Raw genomic sequence first — 23618 nt, forward strand, 5'->3', positions numbered from 1 at the left:
TCTTTTGTAGCCATCTTCCTAGTATATATGAGATATCATTATTTTATGTATCAACAGCTATAAAAATTGGTAATTCAAGAAAAAGGACTGAGAACTAGGAAGCCTAGAATGCCATAGAATCTTCGACTCGGGCCAGAGCATTGTATTTATTCTCCTGCTTAGAGCAGGAGTCCCTTCCCACGTGCCGACCGCCCTCCCCCGTGAGGACTGGCAGTTCAGCCCATTTCCTTTGCTGTCAGGTGGAAGTGTTGGAGCTTCCTTACGCTGAGCAGAAATCAACTTACTTTCCTTTCGCCAGTTCTAATTTTCCCCTCAAGAGCTACATGGCTTAAATCTCATCATCCTTCAAATGTGTGAAGACAGCCACTATTTCTCCCTGACACCTTCTCACTTCCAGGCTGAGCACTCCAGGGTTCTGCAACTTGTCCTCATGTGATACAACTGAATTCAACAAACATCTATTGAGACAACAAACATCTGCAAGGACGCTTTTTACAAATGGGGTCACATTTGGAGGTTCCAGGTGCACATGAGTTCTGGGAGGACACTATTCAACCCACTTCATAATAATTTTGGTGTTTTTGCGGAGTATGTGGAGCCCCGCATAGACTGGGCCACGGAGCAGAGACCCACAGGTGGTTCCTGGCCCCTCCTCCGCTGATGCGCAGGTGTTTGGTGGGAGGAAGTGGGGTCCTGACTGCACATTCCGCTTGGAATCGCCCACGGTTTGATCTTCAAGACGCTTTTCCTTACCTCCCTGTTTTCCTTACCTCCCTACGGGCCAGTCCCTTGCCTGTAGGCTGTGCAGAAATGCAGGGAGTGGTGAAGGTTCCTTTTTGTTCTTGCTCTGGTGTCCCCGTTATGGACATAGCAAAGGCAAACTTCTTGAGAATGAAACTTAGCGTCAGAAAATGGAACAGGGATGGAAAATCCATCAGTCCCACCGGCGGGAATGTGTCGTCAGTTCAGGCCCCTTTGGGTCATGTACGTTCTTCTCGTTCTCTTGGCCTTGAGGCCTTTTCTCCACACCTGGCTGTCGACAGAAAAAGCGCCTGTGGTAGCCTCTTCTTTTTAACGCCAAGTGCCGGCAGGTAGGGAGGCAAGTTGTGCCGAGACATCGCTCACGGCCTCCGCAGGCTCTGGATGGAGGAAAGCAGAATTCCCCTGAATGAGTAGGAAGCGTCCCATTAAAAATCTTAGTTGCATAAAAACCTCTGTAAGGTGGAGCTTTGAAAAGCTATTCCTTCCATGCTCCAGAAAATGTATTTAAAATCACATCTCTGTAACTTTGAACGTGTTGTATGTACAGAAATCCAAAGAAGTTAAATAAAGGAAAGATTCTGGATATAGCTTAGTCCAAATTACCGATCTCAGGGAATTTACTTTCGTCTGGAGGCAGATAGAGCCTGATGTTATGAAGAGACACCTGTTGTTCATCTCCAGGCATTTAAGTGACGTAACTGGCAGCCACTCAGGAGACAAATGACTGTGACTGTCGCCACCGACAGGCCCTGTGAATACCGGCTGCCCCAGGGACTGTGGCGAGCCGGGCAGCCGTGCGAGGATGCCATGGGCAGACGCAGGGGGGAGGTCGATTAACAGACACGCTGGCGCTTATGATGCTTGCTTCTTGACTACTGGGGATACCACTATATTTATGTTAACTTACTCAGCCAACCAACACTTGTCAAGCTCTTACCAAATACTAGGCACTTAGGATATAGAAATAAAAGTCAGTTTCTACTCCTCAGGGGCTCCCAGTCTAGTGGAATAGAAACACAGGGAAACATTTGTTCGTTCAACAGCTAACTGAGCGTGTACAGTGTCTCAGGCCCTGGCTGCGCAGGGTGTGTTGAACAAGGTCGTCCCTGATGTTAAGAAGCCTTCAGTCTAGTGGGGGAGGCAGGCATTTAATAATGACACAGACGACCATGGAATTATATCTGTAAGAAATGCTGTGAAGCAGGATCTCAGGGTGATGTTATGACAGCGTATGACCAGGGTGACCAGGTGGTTGTTATACCGCGAGGTGAGTGCTGCGGTGGCCGTCTACCTGGGGAACACCTGGCATGGGAGGGGCTTTGCCCAGATGGGGGCGGGTGAAGGGGAGGGTTCCTGGGAGAACCCTCCATGGTCTGGATCTTAGGAGATGAGGGAGAGGTAACCAGGCAGAGAAGAAGGGTGGGCTCCCAGGTTTCCAATTTTTTTTTCTGAGTGAATGATGATGTTCAGCAAAATGATGCAGGAGCAGAGTAGGTTTCGGGGGCCTGACAGTGAGTTTGATTTGGGTCACGGAGACTGAGCCACTGGAGGAAATCTGAGTTAAGATGGCCAAAAAGGACGTGCGTTTGGAGCTCAGCACAAGGGTGACTTGGCGATCAGCAGCGCAGTTGAAGGTTTGGGCCTGGATCAGAGAGGAAGAGAGACAGAAGGGACTGGGCTGCTGGCCAGGCACGTCCACGTCTGCGGGACAGGTGGGCAGGGAGGGAGACCACGGCAGTCTGGAGCCCTGGGCGTGAGCCGGAGCGGTTCTCCACGGGCAGCCAGGGAGGGACGTTTAAGTGAAGGGACAGACTTGTAGGTGCAGGTGGTGTTAAGGGTCTCATTGGCTGGGAAGAGCCCGGTCCCTTTTAAGGGCTTGACTGATTAGATCAGATCCGCTGAGGATGCTGTGTCTAGATTAAAGCCAACTGATTAGGGACTTCAATTACATCTGCAGAATCACCTGGCAGTAGCACCCGGATTATTTAATCAAACCTAGATTAGTGTGTGATTAAATAACTGCAAGAAAAGTCTATGTGTGCTACAGATGGCTCTGCCCCTCCTCTGTTCTCATAGTTTAGCGTGGCCACGTTGGCATAAAAAAAATCACATCTTAATTTTTCAGCAAACAGAGGTCATGTAATTTATCTTGGGTGATACAGCTGGTAAGTAGAGCCCTGGCATTCAACTCCAAGACTGTCTACCATGCTGCCTCCAGGATTATCACTTTTTAAGATGTGTTGACATGACGTGTTGACATGACCTGTACTTGCAGAATTAGCACTGCATGTCCGTTGATGGACAGAGATTTGCAGAGCTCCTGTTGTGTCTTGTGTTGGAGCTCGTGTAGGTGCTGTGTGAGGCATTCAGCAGAGTGCAGGTAAAGTGAAACCTAAGTCTACTGGCTGAAGGGGTTTATAGCATGTAGCTGTTTTATTGGCTTGAGCTTTGTTAAAGTAAACTTGATTTATCAAGATGACTGTCTTGTAGAATGTAGATGGAATGTATTTGTGCCCGAGTTTATAGATGGCTAGCCTTTTCAAATAAAACTCCAGATGATGTTTGAATCTCCCGTACAAGGGTTTATTTTCACTTCACAGGTCTTTTTTTTAACCTCAGGATATTAGCTTTAGAGGAGACTTTTATGTGAGTGTGTGTTTTTTGAATCTAGTAAAGTTATTTGCTTTTCTCGTTTGTTAGAAAATGTGCTCCAACAAGTTGTGACCAGATACCTTGCCTTGCTGACTGCTTGATTGTTCATAGAGTCAGCAATGCATTTTAGAGCACACGTTATTTTGGTTGGCATGCAAAAATATCTGTGTTTGTTGTGGCTCAGAACAAGCAAAATCTTTGAACCATAAACTGCTGAATAGATGCAATTTGCCCAATTCTTGAAAATCGCCAGCCCCTGGCTTTGACTCTTGTCTGTTTATGATTTCCATGTCTTTGTTCTCAGGCTTTCTTCTTCTGTCCTGACAACCCACATTTGAATTATGGCTTAATTTCACATTTTCCACTCAATGTTTTTGTGGTCCTTTTTGAGGCTGTCCTCTTTGTTGACCCTGTCCTACAAATCCTATAAACCTGCTGCTCCTGGTTGCTTTCTGGGGCCTTTCGGCACCAAGAGGGACTTGACCCCAAAGTTGAACCTTCCATGGGAAGAGGTTATGTGTGTGAGACATAGCTCTTTGGTAACATCAGAAATGGGGGGTTTTCAAAACACATAGATCAAGAAATTGGTAACCTGTGGTGCATCTTGCAGAAGATTCATATTTGATTTTACTTTTCTCAAAAACAGCTTTGATGAATAGCTGACTTTTTTTTTTTAGAGAGGTGAGAAACAGCTGTTTGACAGACTGCTTGGGAAATTAAGACCTTGCTCATGCTTTTTTTTTTTTTTCCCCTCCTAGAATCACGAAACCTTGAGAGGAGCCTGGGCCAGAGAACACTAAATGGTGATCAGTTATCAGAGACATCTATTATAAATGCCATCTGTTCAAGGCTGCACATATGTTTAATAGCATTTTTACTGAAGCACTCTATTTATCATAAAACCTGTCACTTGTGAACTATGTGGAAGTCTGTATTAATTTGGAGCCAGCAGACTAAGTTTGAATCACATGAGGCTTATTAGCATTTGCCAGGTCAGAACCCGCCTGGGTTCTCGCCCTGTCGCTTTGTATCGATAGAGACTGGGGCAACAGGCGACCCGCAGCGACTGGCAGATTGCTTTTGTAGGTTTTCACACAGGTCTGGATCTTACCGTCTGACTTCAGAGCGCAGACTAATTTTGCAGGAAGCGTAAGGAAAGAGTAGACCCAAAGTAACCACAGTTAAGTAATAAGTGTGGTTACCAAGGTAAAAACAATGAGCAGCCTATAGGAGCAAAAGGAAGGGAGCAATTTTTGCAAATGTTTGCAGAACTTCAGTCTCAAGTGTCCGTCATGTACCATCCTGGAATCTCGCCCACACTTCTGTTCTACCTTGTCGCAACCACCCGTCCACACCACTCTGTTTTTCACACCTCTTGTCATTGCAACCACTTTTTGTACATTCTCTACTTTGGTTTCAAAAGATCTATAAACAACACTATTTATGGAATCCCATGATTTTCATTTAAACTTTACATAGGAAAAAAGAAATCTAATTTCAGCCCTATGAATTGATATTGCAGTTTCTTGAGTCTCTTATATGATAAAGAGGCCATTATTCCAAATTCTTCACACATGTTTTTCTTCTCCAACACTGCTGAGGAACAGAATATGCAAAATCTTAGAGTGAAAACAATACGCAGTCACCATCAGCAATGACGTGGAACATATATGCCCACAGAACCAATTCAGGAAACAAAAGAAATCCTCTAAATTTTTAGCTCAGGGCTTTAATTTTGAATACCAAGATGAAGGATGAAAAACAGGTATAATAAGAATAAATTCTGGCCGGGCGCGGTGGCTCACGCCTGTAATCCTACCACTCTGGGAGGCCGAGGCGGGCGGATCGATTGAGCTCAGGAGTTCGAGACCAGCCTGAGCAAGAGTGAGGCCCCGTCTCTACTAAAAATCGAAAGAAATTATATGGACAGCTAAAAATAAATTAGCCGGGCATGGTGGCACATGCCTGTAGTCCCAGCTACTCGGGAGGCTGAGGTGGAAGGATTGCTTGAGTCCAGGAGTTTGAGGTTGCTGTGAGCTAGGATGGTGCCACGGCACTCTAGCCCGGGCAACAGAGTGAGACTCTGTCTCAAAAAAAAAAAAAAAAAAAAAAAAATTGCTTAAAAAAAAAACAAAAAGAGTAAATTCTAATTATTCTAAATTATATAATTTATTGTAAGATTAGAGTATGTAAAACATAACATACAAATATGTGTTAATTGATTGTTTTGTTATTGGTAAGGCTTCTGGTCAACATGAGGCTACTAGTAGTTAAGTTTTGGGGGAGTCAAAAGTTACGTGTGGATTTTTGACTGGACAAGGGGTTGGTGTCCGTAACCCCCACATTGTTCAAGGGTCAACAGTGCATTGGAACTTCCTCGAAGACGGGCAGTTTTTTATATATATGTGTTTTATGTTCCCACCTCCGTCACTCGGCAGTGGGCATATTTGTTGATGGATTGGTTTTCTAGTTGAATCGCGCAACTCCTCTTGGGGACTGTAATTCAGAGTAATCAGTTTCACCGGTGGGAAGTCGGTGGCAAATGACAAATGAGTTCTATTAGTTCGGGGATTTCGGGTTTTGAGAACAGTGATCGTTGCACCTGGAGAACAAGCAGGGCTTCGGCAAGCAATCGTCTCTCCCGAGATGATGGCCCCTGGGCTGCCCTCATCTTGATGTCCTTCCGTGGAGTCGTGAAGTTTCTTGGCTTTCTGTTTCCGTCCTCTTTGTATGAGAAAGAAATCAATTCTTCGGGGCAGGACACTACTGTAGGGCCTTTGTCTGCAGAGCATGAAACCATTTTTTCCAAATAAATGACTGTACAAAGCAGTAAAAACGGTCAAAGTAAAGTAAACCTGATCAGTATTGTGAAATATTTAGTACATCTAAAAATGTCACTTTATCTTTTTTTAGCCTTAATTCATATTCCCTCTTACAGAGATGCATGAGAAGACTGTGGCCTCCCTGGTGTCCAAACTTCCATCTCCCAGAGCAGCAGTTCCCAACCTTCTTGGCACCAGAGACCAGTTTCATGGAAGATAATTTTCCCACGGATGGGGTGGGGGGACGGGCAGGGGGGAGGCATATCTCAGGGGGACCACAGTCCTAGAGGATTAGTCCATTAAGATCACTGATGGGACCATGTGTCACCAGGCCTGTGAGGTTGTAAAGACAGGAACCGTTTTAATGGTTTAATACATGTAAAGTGCTTAAAATTGTGCCTGGCACATGGTAACTGCGGTACTCAGTAAATGTTAACCCTGATAGTGATGGTGGATGAATAACAACCCCCAAAACAATCCTTACACTCTTTGTTTTCACTCTCCATTGAGGGTACCAGCCACTTTGTGACTGCAGCCAGACTGAGCACCTGGGGTCTTCCCTCAGCAGCTCACGAGTGTGCAGGGCCGCCGGCCACATCCAGCTTCTGGTGAGACAGGGCGGAGGAGGGGAATCTCCCCCAGGGCTGGCACACGGTGTGTGCTCAGCAGATTAATCATTCAGTAGCTATTCAGTGATTGTCTATTAAGTGCCAGGCGTAGGCACTGGCGATGCAGAAGTCAGTAAGACCAAGTCCTTAGCTTCCCGGAGCCTGGGTCCTAGGAAATGTCTTGACAGCGTTTCTTGCAGAGAATGGTGGGTCTGAGAGGGGAGAGGCAGATGAGCCAAGAGCTCAAGTAGGGGTTCAGGACATTCATCCTGGGCGGGGCTGGCAGGTGGAGCCGCAGCCAGATGCCCAGCCGGCCCGTGTGGCTGGGGAGAGGCCCGTGGAGAAGGCTGAGGGGAGGCCAGTGGGGAAGGCTGGGGAGAGGCCCATGGAGGAGGCTGAGGGGAGGCCAGGGGAGAAGGCTGGGGGGAGGCCTGTAGAGAAGGCTGGGGAGGGCTGCAGGTCTGTGGCCAGCGCTGGCTTGCTTTTCCCTGCAGTCGATGCATTTCTGTAGGTCTCAGCACAGAACCGTGAGCCATCAGGATTCCCCGGATAACTTAGTTGTTGCTGCACGGGTCATAGTGGCGGGATCGTATTGAAACTGACCTTTGAAAATAACTGCTCTTAATTAAGAGGAGTATTTGATTCTGGGTAAGTCGTCAAGGAGGCTAATTTCATTTACGTTCTTTGCTGCAGCCCTGACTCCCAGAGGAGCCGGCCGCAGCCTGTGCCCTCCAGAACAGCTCGTTGGCTCTCCCTCTTTGGTTCCCTGTGCCGGAGCTCCCCGTGCCTCCCAGGCCGTGTCCTGTTGGAGGTTCACACGGCGGGGTCCCCCAAGCTCTTTACCCCAACCTGGTCTCTGCTGAGCTCCTCACTGGGCTCCTCTCTTGCTGGTTCTCTCCTGCTTTTCTGAGGTGGGAGCACTCCCTGCACTGTTGGACCCCCCGGCCCCGCGTGCCCGCACTCCCCGGCCCTGTGTGCCCCGAGCCGCCCTTGCCCCCATGTGCCTGCACCGCCCTCCTCCCGGAACAGCTTCTTCCACCCGTGTCTCCTCCCGGCCCCGTCTCCTCCCAGGCCCCACAGTTCTCCTTTTCTGCTTCCCCCAAGCTGGGCTGAGTGTCCCGATCTGTGTTCCCTCTCCCAGCCTCTCACACCTCCGTCATGGCACGGATCACCTTGCATGTGAGTCGGCCTCTGGTGAACTTGGTATTTCAGTTTACTGCTTGTTCTTCCACCAGGCTCCTTCAGGCCTGGTCCAGATCACTCTGGAGTCTCAGCACCGGGTACAGTGTCTGGGGCCTCGTGAGTAGACACACATCTAGGACGAAGGTGCTCTGATTTGTAAGAAACGACAGTTCTATTTCTGGGCTTTCTGGACTTCCATGGAGTGTCAGCTTCTTGCTTTTCCTTCCTCTGTCCCCAGTTCTTTCTAGCTCAGGGACACCTGCTGACCCTGAGAAATGGAGCCGCAGGGCTGGTTCATGGGTCACTGCCTGTCTTGGCCCATGAGGAGGGGGACACAGCTATGGTAAGTGGGACGCCTGGCATGGCAGCCTCTGAGGCAGACGGAAGGTAAGCGGATTGTCTGTGTCTGTCACAGGGCAGGGAAGGCAGGCGTGGGAGCTCTCGGCAGAAATCAGTGGCTGTTATGAAATCCCAGGATCTGTGGGTGGCAGTGCCTCCGGGGCAGCAGTAGCCACCTCCTTCCCGAGTGCGAGGGGAGATCTGTGAGCACCGTGTCCTCCCCTGGAGGCCTCAGATGCTCACAGCGGTTCCCCTCGCTGAGACCCGGCCCTCTCCTCCCAGTCTGCACCTGCGGCGGCCTGTGGGGGGGACGGCAACTGCTGTGCTTGATCAGGTGCTCCAGTTACGGTGAGAAGTTTCGTCCTGAGTTGACCAGCTGACGTGACGAACTGAGGTCCACAGCAGTCAGAACGGAGGAGATGTCAGGAGGGGGTGGGTTATGTAGACTGGGAAGGGGCATGAAGGAAACTTCTGGGCTCCAAGCACCAGGATTCTCTGTGGACACCTGTGTGGTGGTTCAGCGCTGTCCAACGTGCAGAAGTGTCGCCAAGCCGGGCGCTGAAGACGAGCCCACGGTAGCACCGAATGCGTGAATGCCGTCCCGCAGTGCATGTGACGGAGCAAGTCTCTTGTGGAAGTTCATGTCCCAGCACTGGAAAACCCGGGGCAGGAGGCGGAGGCTGACACTTAGTAAAAGTGCCGTGACGGAAATGCTGCCTTCCTAGTCTGGTGGCCAGGCTGGGCCCACGGGGAAGGCGGGAGGGTTGCGCTGCGGCCCCTCCCCCGGCTCCCTGTGCGCTGACCCCCAGACCTGTCTTCACTCAGTCTGCCGACTCAAACGCTGGTCTCCCACAGAAACAGCTTTGCAGACCCACCCAGAAATCATATTTTACCGTTTGTGCGGGCATCCCGCAGCCAAGCACATAAACTTAGCCATCACGCGTAAGAACGGTGTGATGTGATTGCATCTCTAAATGAGCATTCTGGTTGCTGTGGGCGAACGGCTGAGAGTCGCACCTGGAAGTGGACTCTGCGGGGGCCGCCAGAGCCCCAGCCCAGGTGAGCGAGGAGGGTGGCGCGGACCACAGGTGACAGTGGAGCCTGGGGACATGGACAGGGTGAGGATGCGTTGAGACAGGAGATCATTGGCCGCATCTCCCGTGTTTAGTTTCTTGCCCCTGTGTTTATCTTGGTGCCTGTTGAGGCACTTCCTCCAAGTCTGCAAAATCCTGCGCTGCGGTTTCACTCCTCGCCATTTTTATGAGTAATTTTTTCATGAACCTGAGAGATGGTCTCTCCCCTTTCTCAATCTCCTCCCCACCCCCAGGCAAAAATAGTTGTGAGTATTGAAGTTAATATTTTACCAACTGAAACACGATGATTCTGTCTGTCCTGGTCACCTCACTTTAACTCCTGCGACACTCTATTTTGAAGACTGTACACACAGGGAGAGGAGAACAGTCGTAGAAGGATCTGTGTTTAAAACATTGCAAACTGTGCTGCCCTAAATCTGCCTTGTTGTTCATGAAGGGGGTGAGTTTTGGGCATATCTGGAAATACGCTCACAGATGCTGTGATTTCTTCAGCCCATTCTGAATTGGAGAAGAGAGACTGTGATCCCCCCAGTGCAACACAGGTCACGACCTGAGTGGGGCAGCACCAGTTCCGGGGCAGGACACTTGCAGGGGGGACCTCTAGGAGACTAGGGGCTGATTGCCAGGTGCATATCGTTTGCCTGACGGTGCCTGGCTGAGACCCTAGGTTCTGACCTGCCCTTCGATATTGTCTAAGGGCACATCTCAGAATTGCTCTGTGGAGTCTTTGGATCCATCATCATTTTGGCTGTGCTCCTGAAATCACAGAGGGTTAGCCCCAGAGTCAGTCAAACCAGCCTTCCTAGAGATCTTGAAACCAGTGATGACCCAGCACCGTCTAGCCCAGAGCTGCCCACCTGGCACCTGTGGGAAGGGACGAGAAACCAGTAGGTTTGGGGACTGATGAGAAAGTGACACATGTAGGTTGTTTCCCTCAAAGCATTCTGGACCTACCTTCTCTCTGATATAAAATGTGAAATTTCTTAGGAAATCATTGTTAAAACAAATTCTTTAGCTATTCTTTCAATTCACAAAAATGAACTTGAAAATGATAAAAGACACATTCCACGTTCCTTTCTACCAGTACAGAGGCAACACTGTCTATTTTAGGGTTCATTTTCCCTAATGTGGGATTTTCGCTTCAGATATAATTCAGGAAGTGCTTCCATGGTAATTGCATTCTTTTGCGACTTTTGTCTTTCTCATCCTGAAGTGATTTTGTTTTTCATGTTATAAACCAAATGCTATTTAATGTTCTTATTAGGGAAGATCAATTAATTTACCCGTGAATTGCAGCCCCATTTATAAATCTGCTCCAAGAGTGAATCACTTGTTTGCTTAAGAATGAAGTTCTGCCTCATTTAGTGCATTTTTATCTATTAGCAAATGGATTCTATTTGAATTTTTATGAGTATGTTTTACTTTGCACCAGACTTGTTATTTTAGAAAATCAAAACATTAGAACTTTTTTAAGCAAACAAAAAATGTATTATCTACTTACAAACAGTGGAAGTAGAACCACAAATAATATATTTCTTAATTGTTTTTTTTAAAGACATAACAATTGATCATGAGTAACACTGATATCAGTTTCTAGGACAAATAATATGTATTACTAAACAAAGATGTATTTTAAAAGAAGCTTTCAGAGGAATCACCTGCCAGATCAAATTGATTAAGTATCTAAGTAACAAGTTGAATTTAAAATATATTTGTGTGAAATCCCTGTTTCATCCTTGAGAAACAATAATGAACTTTGTTGAGAAGGTTGAGCTTTCTCCAGAGTTTACTTGAGATGTCAGGATAAGTAATTGCCTTGCTGCTACAAATTTGGAACTTAACATTTTGTTGGGCCTATTTTTGCTGCCACTCCATGATAATAAATTTCACGAAGGATCTTTTCATTGGCAGAAGTTAGTTCCTTTTGTTTTCTCTGCAGAAAATAACTTGCTTTGCACGGTGATAGGCAGGTATCCAAGTACTAATACTTTTCTTTTCAGTCTAGAATCAGGTAATGAAGGCCCATCATTCTCGCTGACAGCAGGGATGACAATCTTGCTCGTCCCAAATCTTCTAGTACAGCTCAAGGACAGGAATGCTGGCTGGAATTTTATCAGCAGGCTTTAGAGTCAGGGGGCAGGAGTGATGTGGATTGAGCAGAAGATTAACTCTTTGAAGACTCCTCTCATGTTATCCTCTCCAAATTGACCAGAATCCTTAATGCTTTTCCTCACTCATCCCTTTAGAATGATATTTTTTTGATTCATACTTTGTTCTCCTTTTTTTGATGCAGTTGACCAGATGTTTGCAAACTTTGGCTTGTGGGTCAAATGTAGTCTATGGCTGGCTAGTTAAGAATGGGTTTAACATTTTTAAATGCTTGAAGAAAACCAGAAGACTATTTCATGACACTTGAAAAGGATGTCTCAGTGCCCCTAAGCACAGGTTTATTGGAACACAGCCACACGGATTCGTTTACATATTGACTGTGGCTTTGTCTCTGCAGCGTCTGTAGAGGTGAGTTGACAAAGCTGAGTAGTTAAAATGGATACTGAACGGCCCACACAGTCTCAGTTAAGGCAAGTCTAGGCAAGTCTCAAAACTGTGTCGTCTACTACATGCACAGCTACCATCTTGTTCTTACCTGTAGTGGCGATTTTTCTGTATTGTGAAAAAGGTATTTTGTTCAGGACCCAAATCAAGAAAGTTTTTACCACAGTTATGTTTTGTACAGTCTAATTTCATTAAGGCAACAATCAAAGCAATGGATACGAGAGCCAGTTCAGACAGCAAATCATCCAGTCTGAAGCTGTGAGGTTAGTGCACCCACCGATGGTACCAACTCCCTCTCCAGCCGTCTTCCTCAGCTCATCTCGAATACGGAAATTCCTTATGGATGTTACCATGCACGTTTCAAGAATACTAGTTCCTTTTTTAAAAAAAATTAACATGTTTATTATAAAAATAATACATAATCAGTTATCTTTTTTAAAATCAAAAAATGGGAACGTAGGATTTATTATAAAGGTTAAAAATACCAAATTTCTTTAGTGGCCTCTGTTAACGTTTTAATTTTTTTCCTCCTCTGTAAACAGTCTTTACTTATTTAAAAATACTGTATGTACACAAACCTAACTTGATGGTAAACAACTTCTGGGCTGATTAATTGGTAGTTGAAGTAAAATTACCTGAGGGGGTTTTTTTTTTTTGCATATGTATTAGAATCTTTAAAAAATTTGCATGGGGTCTGTCTTTATTTATGCAGATCAGCTAAATAGGATGCCATTTACTGCATTTATAAGAGTTATCTGTTGGCTCTGAAGTCAACATTTTGGTATGCCTGGGAAAGGACCCTCATCCCCCACTGTTGTTTTCTACAAATACGTGTTTGTCCTTCTGAGCCTCATTTCCCTCTTTGCATCCCGTGGCTTCCCACCCTCCCACCCTTTGGACTGGGTTCCTGCGGAACCACCAGGTGTGCGTTGCATGGCGTGGTTCATGGATGTTCTACTGAGAGTTAGGAGATGCTGAACCACCAGGTGTGTGTTGCAGGATGTGGTTCATGGATGTTCTACTGAGAGTTAGGAGATGCTGAACCACCAGGTGTGTGTTGCAGGACGTGGTTCATGGATGTTCTACTGAGAGTTAGGAGATGCTGAACCACCAGGTGTGCATTGCAGGATGTGGTTCATGGATGTTCTACTGAGAGTTAGGAGATGGCTGAGCCACCAGGTGTGTGTTGCAGGATGTGGTTCATGGATGTTCTACTGAGAGTTAGGAGATGCTGAGCCACCAGGTGTGCATTGCAGGATGTGGTTCATGGATGTTCTACTGAGAGTTAGGAGATGCTGAGCCACCAGGTGTGCATTGCAGGATGTGGTTCATGGATGTTCTACTGAGAGTTAGGAGATGCTGAGCCAGCAGGTGTGTGTTGCAGGACGTGGTTCATGGATGTTCTACTGAGAGTTAGGAGATGCTGAGCCACCAGGTGTGTTTTGCACAGCGTGGTTCATGGATGTTCTACTGAGAGTTAGGAGATGCTGAGCCACCAGGTGTGCGTTGCAGGACGTGGTTCATGGATGTTCTACTGAGAGTTAGGAGATGCTGAACCACCAGGTGTGCATTGCAGGATGTGGTTCATGGATGTTCTACTGAGAGTTAGGAGATGGCTGAGCCACCAGGTGTGTGTGGCAGGACGTGGCTCATGGATGTTCTACTGAGAGTTAGGAGATGCTGAGCCACCAGGTGTGCGTTGCAGGACATGGTTCATGGATGTTCTACTGAGAGTTAGGAGATGCTGAGCCACCAGGTGTGCGTTGCAGGATGTGGTTCATGGATGTTCTACTGAGAGTTAGGAGATGGCTGAGCCACCAGGTGTGTGTTGCAGGACATGGCTCATGGATGTTCTACTGAGAGGTACGAGATGCTGAGCCACCAAGGAGAGGGCAGCAAACCCTGCTTTGCAAATGAACACTTCCTTTTTCCCACAGTTGACATTAGGCTTTAGGACAAGGTCACCAAACCCCTTTAGTCCACATTAAATGTCAATTATGGGGCCTGAAATGGATAAAGGCTGATAGAGTATATTTTAGATAAAGCCCTGCATACAAATTACAATGTATACTCTGTCTTTAATGGAATCATTCCTCAGGGGTACTGGAAACCTCAGGCTCGTCCACAGTATGGCCAGACAGGACTCTTTTAGGCCGTTGACAATGGTGTCAGTAGCTTCCTGTAAGGTCTGGTAGAATATGGGTGAGCAGGGCAGAGTCTGGCCTGGTTCCATCTGGCGTAGGTGTTGCTGGGCCTGAGGCCCTGGTTGCTTCTGCCTAGCGCTGGGAGTTAGTAGAGTCACCAAGTCAAACTTAGCAGGACTCCAGTGGAATCGATTAGAACCTGCCTGTGGGCTTCGCCTATGATTCTGGCACTGGTCAGCAGATTCTATCATTCAGTTATTCCAAGTTCCTGAGACCCCGGCCCCGTCCACGATGTGGTTTCTGGCTTGTTTCATGTCTCTGCATTTTGTCTCACCAGTGAGACTGTGGGCTCACCCCAGAAACCCTTGTCTTCTGTGTTGTTAACAGCCCCTAAGCACGAGTGGGACTTTGAACACAGTAACTTCTCTGTAAATGTCGACTGCAGAACAGGAACAGAGGAGCTAGGAGTTCTCAGGAGAATGTTTGCTTTTGCATGTGTATGCTGGTGATGTTAATAAGTCCCCGCTAGACCTTGCAGTGATCGAGTTCAGGGGCAGCAATTTAATTCTCTTGCTATTAGCAAAACAAACAGTAGGTGGAACGGGTGTTGAGCTTCAGTGTCTCGGGTGCACCATCTAACCACACATCCCACCTGTGGGCTGTCTGCAGCCTGCCCCTCTGTTGCCGTGGGTCTCCTAATCGCTTTTCAGTCCCTTTCATCTCATCATTGTTCTCCAGGGCAGCCCTGCAAACCACACAGAGGCCTTTCAGCTTCCCCTGCATTGTGTTTTATTCAGCCAATTGACGAGTACCGTGAGCTAATTGGAGTGGAAATGTGAAATGAAAGCTGCATTATTCAGCTGCCAAGTCTCCTCACTTGGCAGAGAGTGGGTGATGCTGGTAATTGTACCAGAAGTGTAATTGCTCTGGGTTCTGCCTCTGGATTTCACCGCGAGCCCTGGGAGGATCTTCCTGCGAGACACTCGATACCTGTTTCTCTGCAGTGGCTCCCTGGCAAGCAGGAGGCTTGAAGCAAATCCAGTCCAGCCTTCTTGCGAGGTTAGAGAGGGCAACCACTATGTGTTCTGCTGACTTGAGAGGATTGCTTGGTCTGAGTACTTGGTCAATACGTCATTCCCATAAGAGCATGGTGCTCCCTGGATGCTGAGAGGACAGCCCCGCGTGACAAGGGGCTGGGAAGTGTCGTCCTTGTTCCCTTTCCTTCCCCCGTCCTGCCTCCCCCCGCGGTGCCCACTGTTCTGAGACGTCTGTGGGAGACATGATGGCAGCTTGCCCCATTGCTGGGGGTCTCGAGCAAAGGCATTTTCAGTTATGTGCCACAGTGAACTTTCCCTCTGATTCGTGCTGTCGTTCCTGTAGCCAAGCCGATATTCTCATCAGGTTTATCATTTTGAGACGGCTGGGGGAGATCGAGCTAATCATGCCAGGATGCCCACAGGGGAAGCCACTTAGGGTTTTGGTGTGTAAAACGAGAAACTCCTTAAGGGGGTGGCATACGGAGCAAAGCTTTGAAACAGGTCTCGGGAATTGGTTCCCCATTTTCTCTCTCGTTGGCATTAACTCACATTTGCTCCTCCTGAAAGGAGAGAATTTAATGTAAGTACAAATCTCACACCTTTTCAACAATAAGTGTCCTCAGCTTCTTTTTATCTGGGGTGGGATGAGGAGCTTTACGTGAACTTTAAAATGAGAACAAATGAAAAGGGTGTTGTTTATCTAAGCTGTCAGAGGAAGGGCACTTGAGGAAAGAATTGCTCTCTAAAATAACCTTATGAAAGTTATTGATTCGTTTCTTTACGGTTCCTTGACAAACAGGGACCATTATTTCTGTGCTCGAACTCGAGCTGGGTCAGAGAACCTTTTTTTATAGATTATCCTTCCTGAAAAGCAGACTTGTCGGGAAAATGAACCTCCAGAAATGAAGACATGAGGCCCAGTCGAATATCGTGTCCGTTCATTGCTTTGAAGGACAAGTAGGGAGCACTGTGGATTCTGAAAGATTTTACTGAGTACAAAGAGGTTTGGGGCTAGCTCAGGAAATTCAGATAAATTGCGCACTGTCAGGGATTTGGTGAGTGGTTTTATTTAAATCCCCTCCCCCAAGCTGGTTCAACTCAGAAGCCCAGGATCTGTCTCCCTTGTGGTTGGCAGGGGGGAAAAAAGAGCATTTTGCCTTTCTACCTTATGTTTTATAAGTATCTTTAAAAGATCACATACGGTATATATTTTGTTACCGAAGAAAATAGAAAATACAGATAAGGATAAAGAGAAAAGCCAAAAACCTGGAACCCGCATGTAGGACTGACAACCCTTCAATTACTAGTTCACATAATTCCACTTAGTTTCCATGCACATAAATCCACTTTCATCACAAAAAAGCATTATATCCTCCATACTGTTGTGTGACTCGAAAGCACAGCTTTTGGGGAGCTTTATTCTCTTTCATACTCTTGGTCTAAGAAGCTAAGGGAATTTAAAATGAGATGAATTAATTAATAGTTACAGTAGGGTTATTATACCCTTTAGATGAAAGAAAATTTATGTTGATGTTGATACACTGCTCTCCTGATTAGGGATACATTCATTGTTTATATTTAGCTCTAATCAATGTTCAATGAATACTTAGCCAAGTGAAATAAATTTTTTCAAGCACCTTGTTGTTACGTTAAAGTATTTGAGGATGGAGGCATTATATTATCTGCAAGAACATTTTATTCATATATTACTAAAAATATTTAAAGCCGTTTAAACAGATCATATTTTGATTGCTTTTTAAGTTCATCCATAATCTAATCCTTTAATCTTCTAGTAAAAAACTATTTGAAGACTATTTCTTTTGCAGCATGTGTTAGATTGGAAGAGAGGATTATAAAGTGATGGAATTGCAATGGTAACATGGAAAATCTGTAACACTTACTTTATAGTGTTATTTCTTTGGGGTTTATGGCTTTATCCAAAGTTCTAGCTACTGGGGAAGTCCAGTATCCCCATGATCATAAAGCAGCTTTCTGGGACCACAGAAATTGATTTGTAAAGATTTAGACCTGAAAAATATATGGCCGTCTACCCAGGCCTTGGTGAAGGGCTCATTTCATTAAAATTAACCATAAATTATTAACTTCCGTGGGGATATTAATATAAGGATTTTTTTCACAGGACCAATGCCTAGATGAAGAAAAATTTCCTTCAGACATAGTTTGGCACTGGTGAAGTAATAACATTCAACATTATGGGCATTTTGTAGTGATACTGTTTAAACATCATTTTCTTAAGCTCTCCTGCCTAAATGGAGTATCTGGATTCATACGGAGAGATACTTTGACGAAGGTAGGCAAGTACTCGGGGACGTCATTCATTAACTTCAGCTAACATTCAGGAACTCTCTGAGTAAAGGGACACACAAAGAGGAACCAAATGAGATCTTGCTTGAGGAGTCCTGGTCTGCTGAGAAGACAGAAAAGTAAACAAATCGGGAAGCCTTCCTAAGCCCAGATAAAGTTAAACTTTGAATTAATGTAAAGAAAAATTGTGGTTTTGTGAATGAGAGTGAAAAACTTACTCTATGTTCTTGGAAGATCCTGTGTAGAGATTCAGCAAGCTAAGTTCAGTGCTTGAGGACTGTTGAGTATAACGGATTGTTCTGGGGCTGGGGGTCACGCAAGTGTAACTGAGGTGCAGAGAACCTGGGTCTGGTGCAGGGTGCTGCACTGGGGAGAGTCGGGGTGGCTGGCACCGCGGAGCCACACCGAGCTGTGGGGAAGTGGTGCAAGCCGGCCTTGCCAGCCGGTGTCCGAGTTCAAGGAGTGCGTGGCTCACGGTTATGCCAGCTTGGTGAGATGGAGACTTTTCTAATTACTCAAGTCGTCTTGAAAACTCAACCTGTAGATGTATTTCTCCCTTCTGCTGTAATGTTCTGGATCCTTTAAGTGCTAGAGTCCTAAACAGATGGGAAAGCCACGGTGCTTATGGAACTATTTTTACTCTGAGAATTTGGATTAAAAATAAATTACATTTAAGCCAGACACGCTGTTCATTTTTTTTTTTTAGAAACAGGGTCTCACTCTGTCACCCAGGCTGGAGTGCAGTGGTGTGATCATAGCTCACTGCAGCCTCCCACTCCTGGGCTCAAGCAATCCTCCTGCCTCAGCCTCCTGAGTGGCTGGGACTACAGGCATGCGCCACCATGCCCGGCTAAGTTTGTGTGTGTGTGTGTGGAGACGGGATCTTGCTATGTTGCCTAGGTTGGTATCAAACTCCTGGGCTCAAGTGATCCTCCCACCATGGCCTCCCAAAGTGTTGGGATTACAGGTGTAGCCACCATGCCCAGCCCATACGTTGTGTTTGAATACAGTGTCTCCTTTGATTCTTTCAGTAACCATGTGGGGTGAGCATGGCTGTTTTACTTTAGCATCCGTAGTTCGTAGATGAGAAACCTGGGACGCGGACACTGTAACTCAGTGACAGACTCGAAGTTAATCAGTGGTGACACCAGATTCAAACCCAGGCTGTCTGGCTCCAGAGCCTGAGCCTCACAAGGGTTCTGTGCACTTGGGCAGCTTGTCCAATCTCTCTCGTCCTGTCTCCTCATCTGTAAAATGGAAATAACAGCAACAATGCCAGTGTCATAGGGTTGTCACGCATGTAGATGCTTTGTGTGGCACTGACTCACAGGCCCGTTCCCCGGCCTCCAGGATGGCGGCAGGGGTGAAGAAAGCCTCTCTCCTCCTGCCCCCAGCTGTCCCTGTGGGCAGCACTTCCTGCTCCAGAAGTGTCCAGCGTAAGAGGATGATCAATAAATAAACGGTAGCTGCTGGCTGTGCGAAGCTGTCATTTTTATTTAATCTGTAGCTGGGAACTGAGATTGTTTCCTTGAAATCAGCAGGAAACATACATTACGTTGTGCTTGGGAATGAAATGTGTTTTTCCACAACTTTGTCATTGCTGTTTGGGTTAAGAGCAGACTGTAGTTGTCACTCTGTGCCAGTGTTGAAGAATGTGCTATGACAATACAAAGAAAGAAATTCAGAGGTGTTCTAAGCTGGGTTCCGGTGCTCATCTGTTTTGATTTAGTATTTTTGTGGATCAGACGCTGGGAATGTCATCTCCCCTCAGGTATGCTCTGCACCTCCTAAGCGACTGTGGAGAGGGCACTGTGTTTGAAGCGCATTCCCTAAGAGGCTATGAATTTGGCATTTCTTGACTCAAAAAGATGACTTCTGTTTTTGCTTGGGAATGTTGTGCGTATCCACACACATCTACACAGTACTGCTGTATTAGTCATGGTTCTCTAGAGAAACAAAGCATACACATGCGTATCCTATTGGATGGATATCTAAGACAGAGATTTATTTAAGGAATTAGCTCATGTGATTATTGAGACTGGCAAGTCCAACAGCAGTTCAGCAGGCTGGAAACTTGGGTAGAATTTCTACATTTCAGTCCCAAGGCTGAATTCCCTCTTTGGGAAACCCCAGTTTTTGCGATTAAGGCCATTGGATGAGACCCACCCATCTTACAGAGAATAATCTCCTTTACTTAAAAGTCAACTGATTGTTCATGTTAATCTTATCTATAAAATACCTTCACAGTAATATTTAGACTAGTGTTTTGCCAAACAAGTGGGCACCATAGCCTGGCCAGGTTGGCACGTAAAATTAACCATCACATTTGGTTTCTGCCTTTGTGTGTGAAAACATCCGTCGCTAGCATCCGTCGGTTTCCTACCTACCTCATTCCAACCCTGGTGTTCTGATGACTCTGGCAGGAGACTAGAAACTTCTCTTACTCTTCCCTAAAGTATTTTAGTAGCACTTGACTGGGGGAAAAAGATGAGAAAGTTTAGAAAGCAGGAAAAAAAAAGTCACTAAGCCACTTATGACATATTTACTCTGTTTTTTTAAGGATCTACAATGTGCCGGGCCACCGGGAGTGCAAATGACAAATGAAGCATGACAGCGTGTGCCGGAGGCAGGAGGGCTGCAGGGGAAAGCTGAGGGGCTGTACCCAGGTGGAGGTTCAGGGTTAGGAATCATTCAGGGTTAGGAATCATTCGTCGCTGAGGCTTGAAAGAAGTGTGTTGGTTTGCAGACTCTCTCTGGAGAAGTCAGAGAAGAGTGGGGATCCCAGGAGAGTGAGATGTGAGACCAGGTAAGGGACAGCCGGGGCCGTCCAACAGCTTGAGCAAGTTGCCGGGGACAGAAGGCTCAGGGCTGTGTGAGTTGTGAAGGCCGGGGGCACAGGTCATGGCGAGATTATGGGGGTCTGCATTTTACCCTATCAGAGGTAAAGATGAAACACAGAATAGCTTTAAACCAGAGAATAATAATCCCTTAAAAGAGATTTAGAGTCTGAAACTTAGCCAAGCCGTATGGCTGTTCTCAACCCATATAGAGTAGGAATTGGGGTTTGGAAATCTCGGGGAGAAGGGATCTCCGTGCGGTGCGTGGTCTCTACTGCTTTGGTTCCAAGTCGTCAGAGCAGCCTTCCACAGACATGACAGGTCTCCGTGGAATCCGTGAGACGGTTGATCTCAAAGTTACTTCAAAATAGGCACCACTGAAATGTGGATTTCAGCACGATGGAAGGTGAGAAACAAAAAAGAAATTTCTTGAGACCCTTAACTGAGGCCAGGCTAACTTTTTGTTCATGACCATTGTTTTCCTTTTCAATTTGTTGGCCAGTAACATAGTATCATCAGTTTATGTTTACTTAACTCCCTCATGTTCCTGACGCAGAATAATTTGTGAGATCCTCGTGGTGAGTGCCCACCTGTGCCCACCTGTGCTCCACACTCCCAGCGCCGGGCTGGGCACGCAACAGCCACTCAGCACGTGTGTGTTGGTGGATCTGTCCTAAAAATCCCAACGACTTCTCCAGAACCTTCTTGTTTCTGCTGCGCGTTGGAGTCTGTAGTAGCCAAGAGCTGGAAAGTGAAGTCTGAGGTGCTCGTTGTATCTAGTGGCAAACACTGCTTTCGGGGTGCCAGTTAGTGCTGGTCAGAAGTGTCGTTTTCCTTTAAACACGCTCTGACGGTGCCTGCCGGTTAACAGCAGAGAGTCGGGGAGCAGCTTGTGCCCCTGAGGTTTTAGGCCGATCGATGGCTTTCGCTCTGGGTATCGACAGCTCTCTGCCGTTGCCCTTGTCTTTGGCTACGTGGGCTGACCGTTGTGAAACGGATTATGCTGCTTGTGTTGCCACCTGGGGCTCAATCGGGGCCCAGCTGGTGCCGCATGTGGTGTGCCTGTGACTTTCTTCTGTCTTTTAATTGTCCTGGATCTGGGGCTGCCGATGGTGCTGCTGTCGTGTGCTCACACGTCGCCTGATCAGGGTTTAAATCGGAGTTTATCCTTCTTTGCAGGATGCCACAGTTTGGAAGCCCGATTCGTGCCAGAACTGCCGTTGCCATGGTGACATCGCCATCTGCAAACCTGCTGTTTGCGAAAACCCTCGGTGTGCCTTTGAGAAGGTATGGGATCCTCCTTGTGTCCTGGAGGTATCGGAAAGTCGAGGGCTGGGTCTTCGCATCGTTCAGTCATCCGTTTCTGACGTTTATCCCAACCTCTGACTGAAAGCATTATGACATGCAGAAGGGAATTTTAATACATCATTATCTAATAATATCCCGGTTTTCAGAATTTTACCATATCACGTCTAAGAACATCCTGATTTCTATTTACTGAGCGTTTACTCTGGACCAGGCACTCAGTTAACGGTCTCACAGATGTTATCCCATTTAACCCTATGTGGGGGAGGTATCTTTATTCCCACTCGACAGATGAGGAAAGGGAAGCTTGGAGATTTTAAGCAACTTAACTGTGATCATGCAAATGATAAACTGCTGCCCAGAGATTTTACCTCGAGTCTGAAAGGTGTCAAAGCTACTGATATTAACCACAGCACTTACGAATCGTTGAATGGACTGAAAGTCAGAATTGACTTCTTGGAAATGATTTCCTAGGAACATCATCTGGATCTGCCACTGGGTGTTACTGGGTCACGTCTGGGCTCCCCGGCAACGCCGAGGTCTTTGACTCAAGAAATCTTGCATTTGACCGAGTCTATGATTGGTGTTTCCTCCTTTCCCCTGTTAAAAATTTTCAGTTTTTTCTGATTACACATCTCTTCTGTTAGGATAATATTTTTTTAGGTGCTGACTCTTTCCTTTTTAAAGTGAATCCATTAAAAAAAAAAAAAAAAAAAAAGCTTTAAATTTGAACTTTTCGGGTTCCCTGGACAGGACTGATTGTTTTCTTTAAAAAGCATTCTCGGGAGGCTGAGGCAGTAGGATCGCTTGAGCCCAGGAGTTTGAGGTTGCTGTGAGCTAGGCTGACGCCATGGCACTCACTCTAGCCCGGGCAACAGAGCGAGACTCTGTCTCAAAAAAGAAAAAAGCATTCTGACAATTTCAAAAGCACAGTTTATTTTTCTAGTTTCCTGCCTTTCCCCCAATAATTAATCTTGAGCCTTTGTGCCATCTAATGCTAGTGAGGTTCCTAACATTGGAGTGAAGCTAAACGCTTATATTCCTCCATTTCTGCATGGGCATATTCCTGAGAAGCTGGGAGCGCATCAAATGTTAGTAAACTTGAGAATATTTTGTTGTATATTATGGGGCTTTCTCTTTTACAGACTACATACTCACTTCCTAAAAAAATCACTATTTGGCTTGCTGAGTAACTCATATCAGAACCTGAGCTGGTGATATAAAGACCTTGGAAAAAACGCCCTCACCCACCTCACACGAAATGCTAGAAGACACAGATTGTATTGCTGAAAACTAAACATGTTCTCTACCAAGGCCTATGTATGGCCTATGAACTAAGAATGGTTTTTACATTTTTAAATGGTTAAAAAAATCAAGAACAGTATTTTGTGATGTGAAAATGACGTGAAATCAAATTTCAGCATCCATAAATGAAGTTTTATTGAAATACAGGCTTGCTCGTCTGTTCACGTATTGTTCTTGGCTGCTTCTGCTGCAAGAATAGCATTGCGTAGTTGTGAGGAAGGCCGCAAGTAGCTCTCAGAGGCTGAATATTCATTATCTGGACCCTTACAGGAAAAGTTTCTGGTCCTTGTTCTATACCTAACTTGTGATTTTATACTTTCCTAATTTGTTCTTCTACTTTTTCTCTTCTTAGTAAATGCCAACTCTGTTTTCCCAGTTGCTCTGGCCAGAAAACTCAGAGTCATCTCTGACTCCTCACTTCCCCACATCCTACATCCAGGATGTCAGCAAACCTCCAGCTCTTCCTTCACGACACAGTAAATGCCAAACGCAGCTTCTCTGCTCTCACTGTGGTGCCGTCTGTTATTTCTCTGTTCGCCTGGATTCTCAGCGGGGCCTCTTAGCTGGTTTCCCTATTTCTGTGCTTGCCTTTTTCACTGTAATCTGGATATAGCCGCCAGTGTAATCCTAAGAAAACTGAAGTCCAGATTATC

General features: G+C 46.2%; 1 protein-coding gene across 2 annotated transcripts in view; it reads left to right on the forward strand.

Moving 5' to 3' along the window:
• Positions 1-23618, forward strand: part of FRAS1 (Fraser extracellular matrix complex subunit 1) — a 244094-nt gene that overhangs the window by 51922 nt on the left and 168554 nt on the right. For both annotated transcript variants that reach the window (XM_045536898.1, XM_045536896.1), the window contains exon 3: positions 21535-21642. In XM_045536898.1, the coding sequence (XP_045392854.1) occupies positions 21535-21642 (108 nt within the window). The remainder of the gene's footprint in view (positions 1-21534; positions 21643-23618) is intronic.

Source organism: Lemur catta, chromosome 24 (genome assembly GCF_020740605.2).
Source record: "Lemur catta isolate mLemCat1 chromosome 24, mLemCat1.pri, whole genome shotgun sequence".
Classification (NCBI taxonomy): domain Eukaryota; kingdom Metazoa; phylum Chordata; class Mammalia; order Primates; family Lemuridae; genus Lemur; species Lemur catta.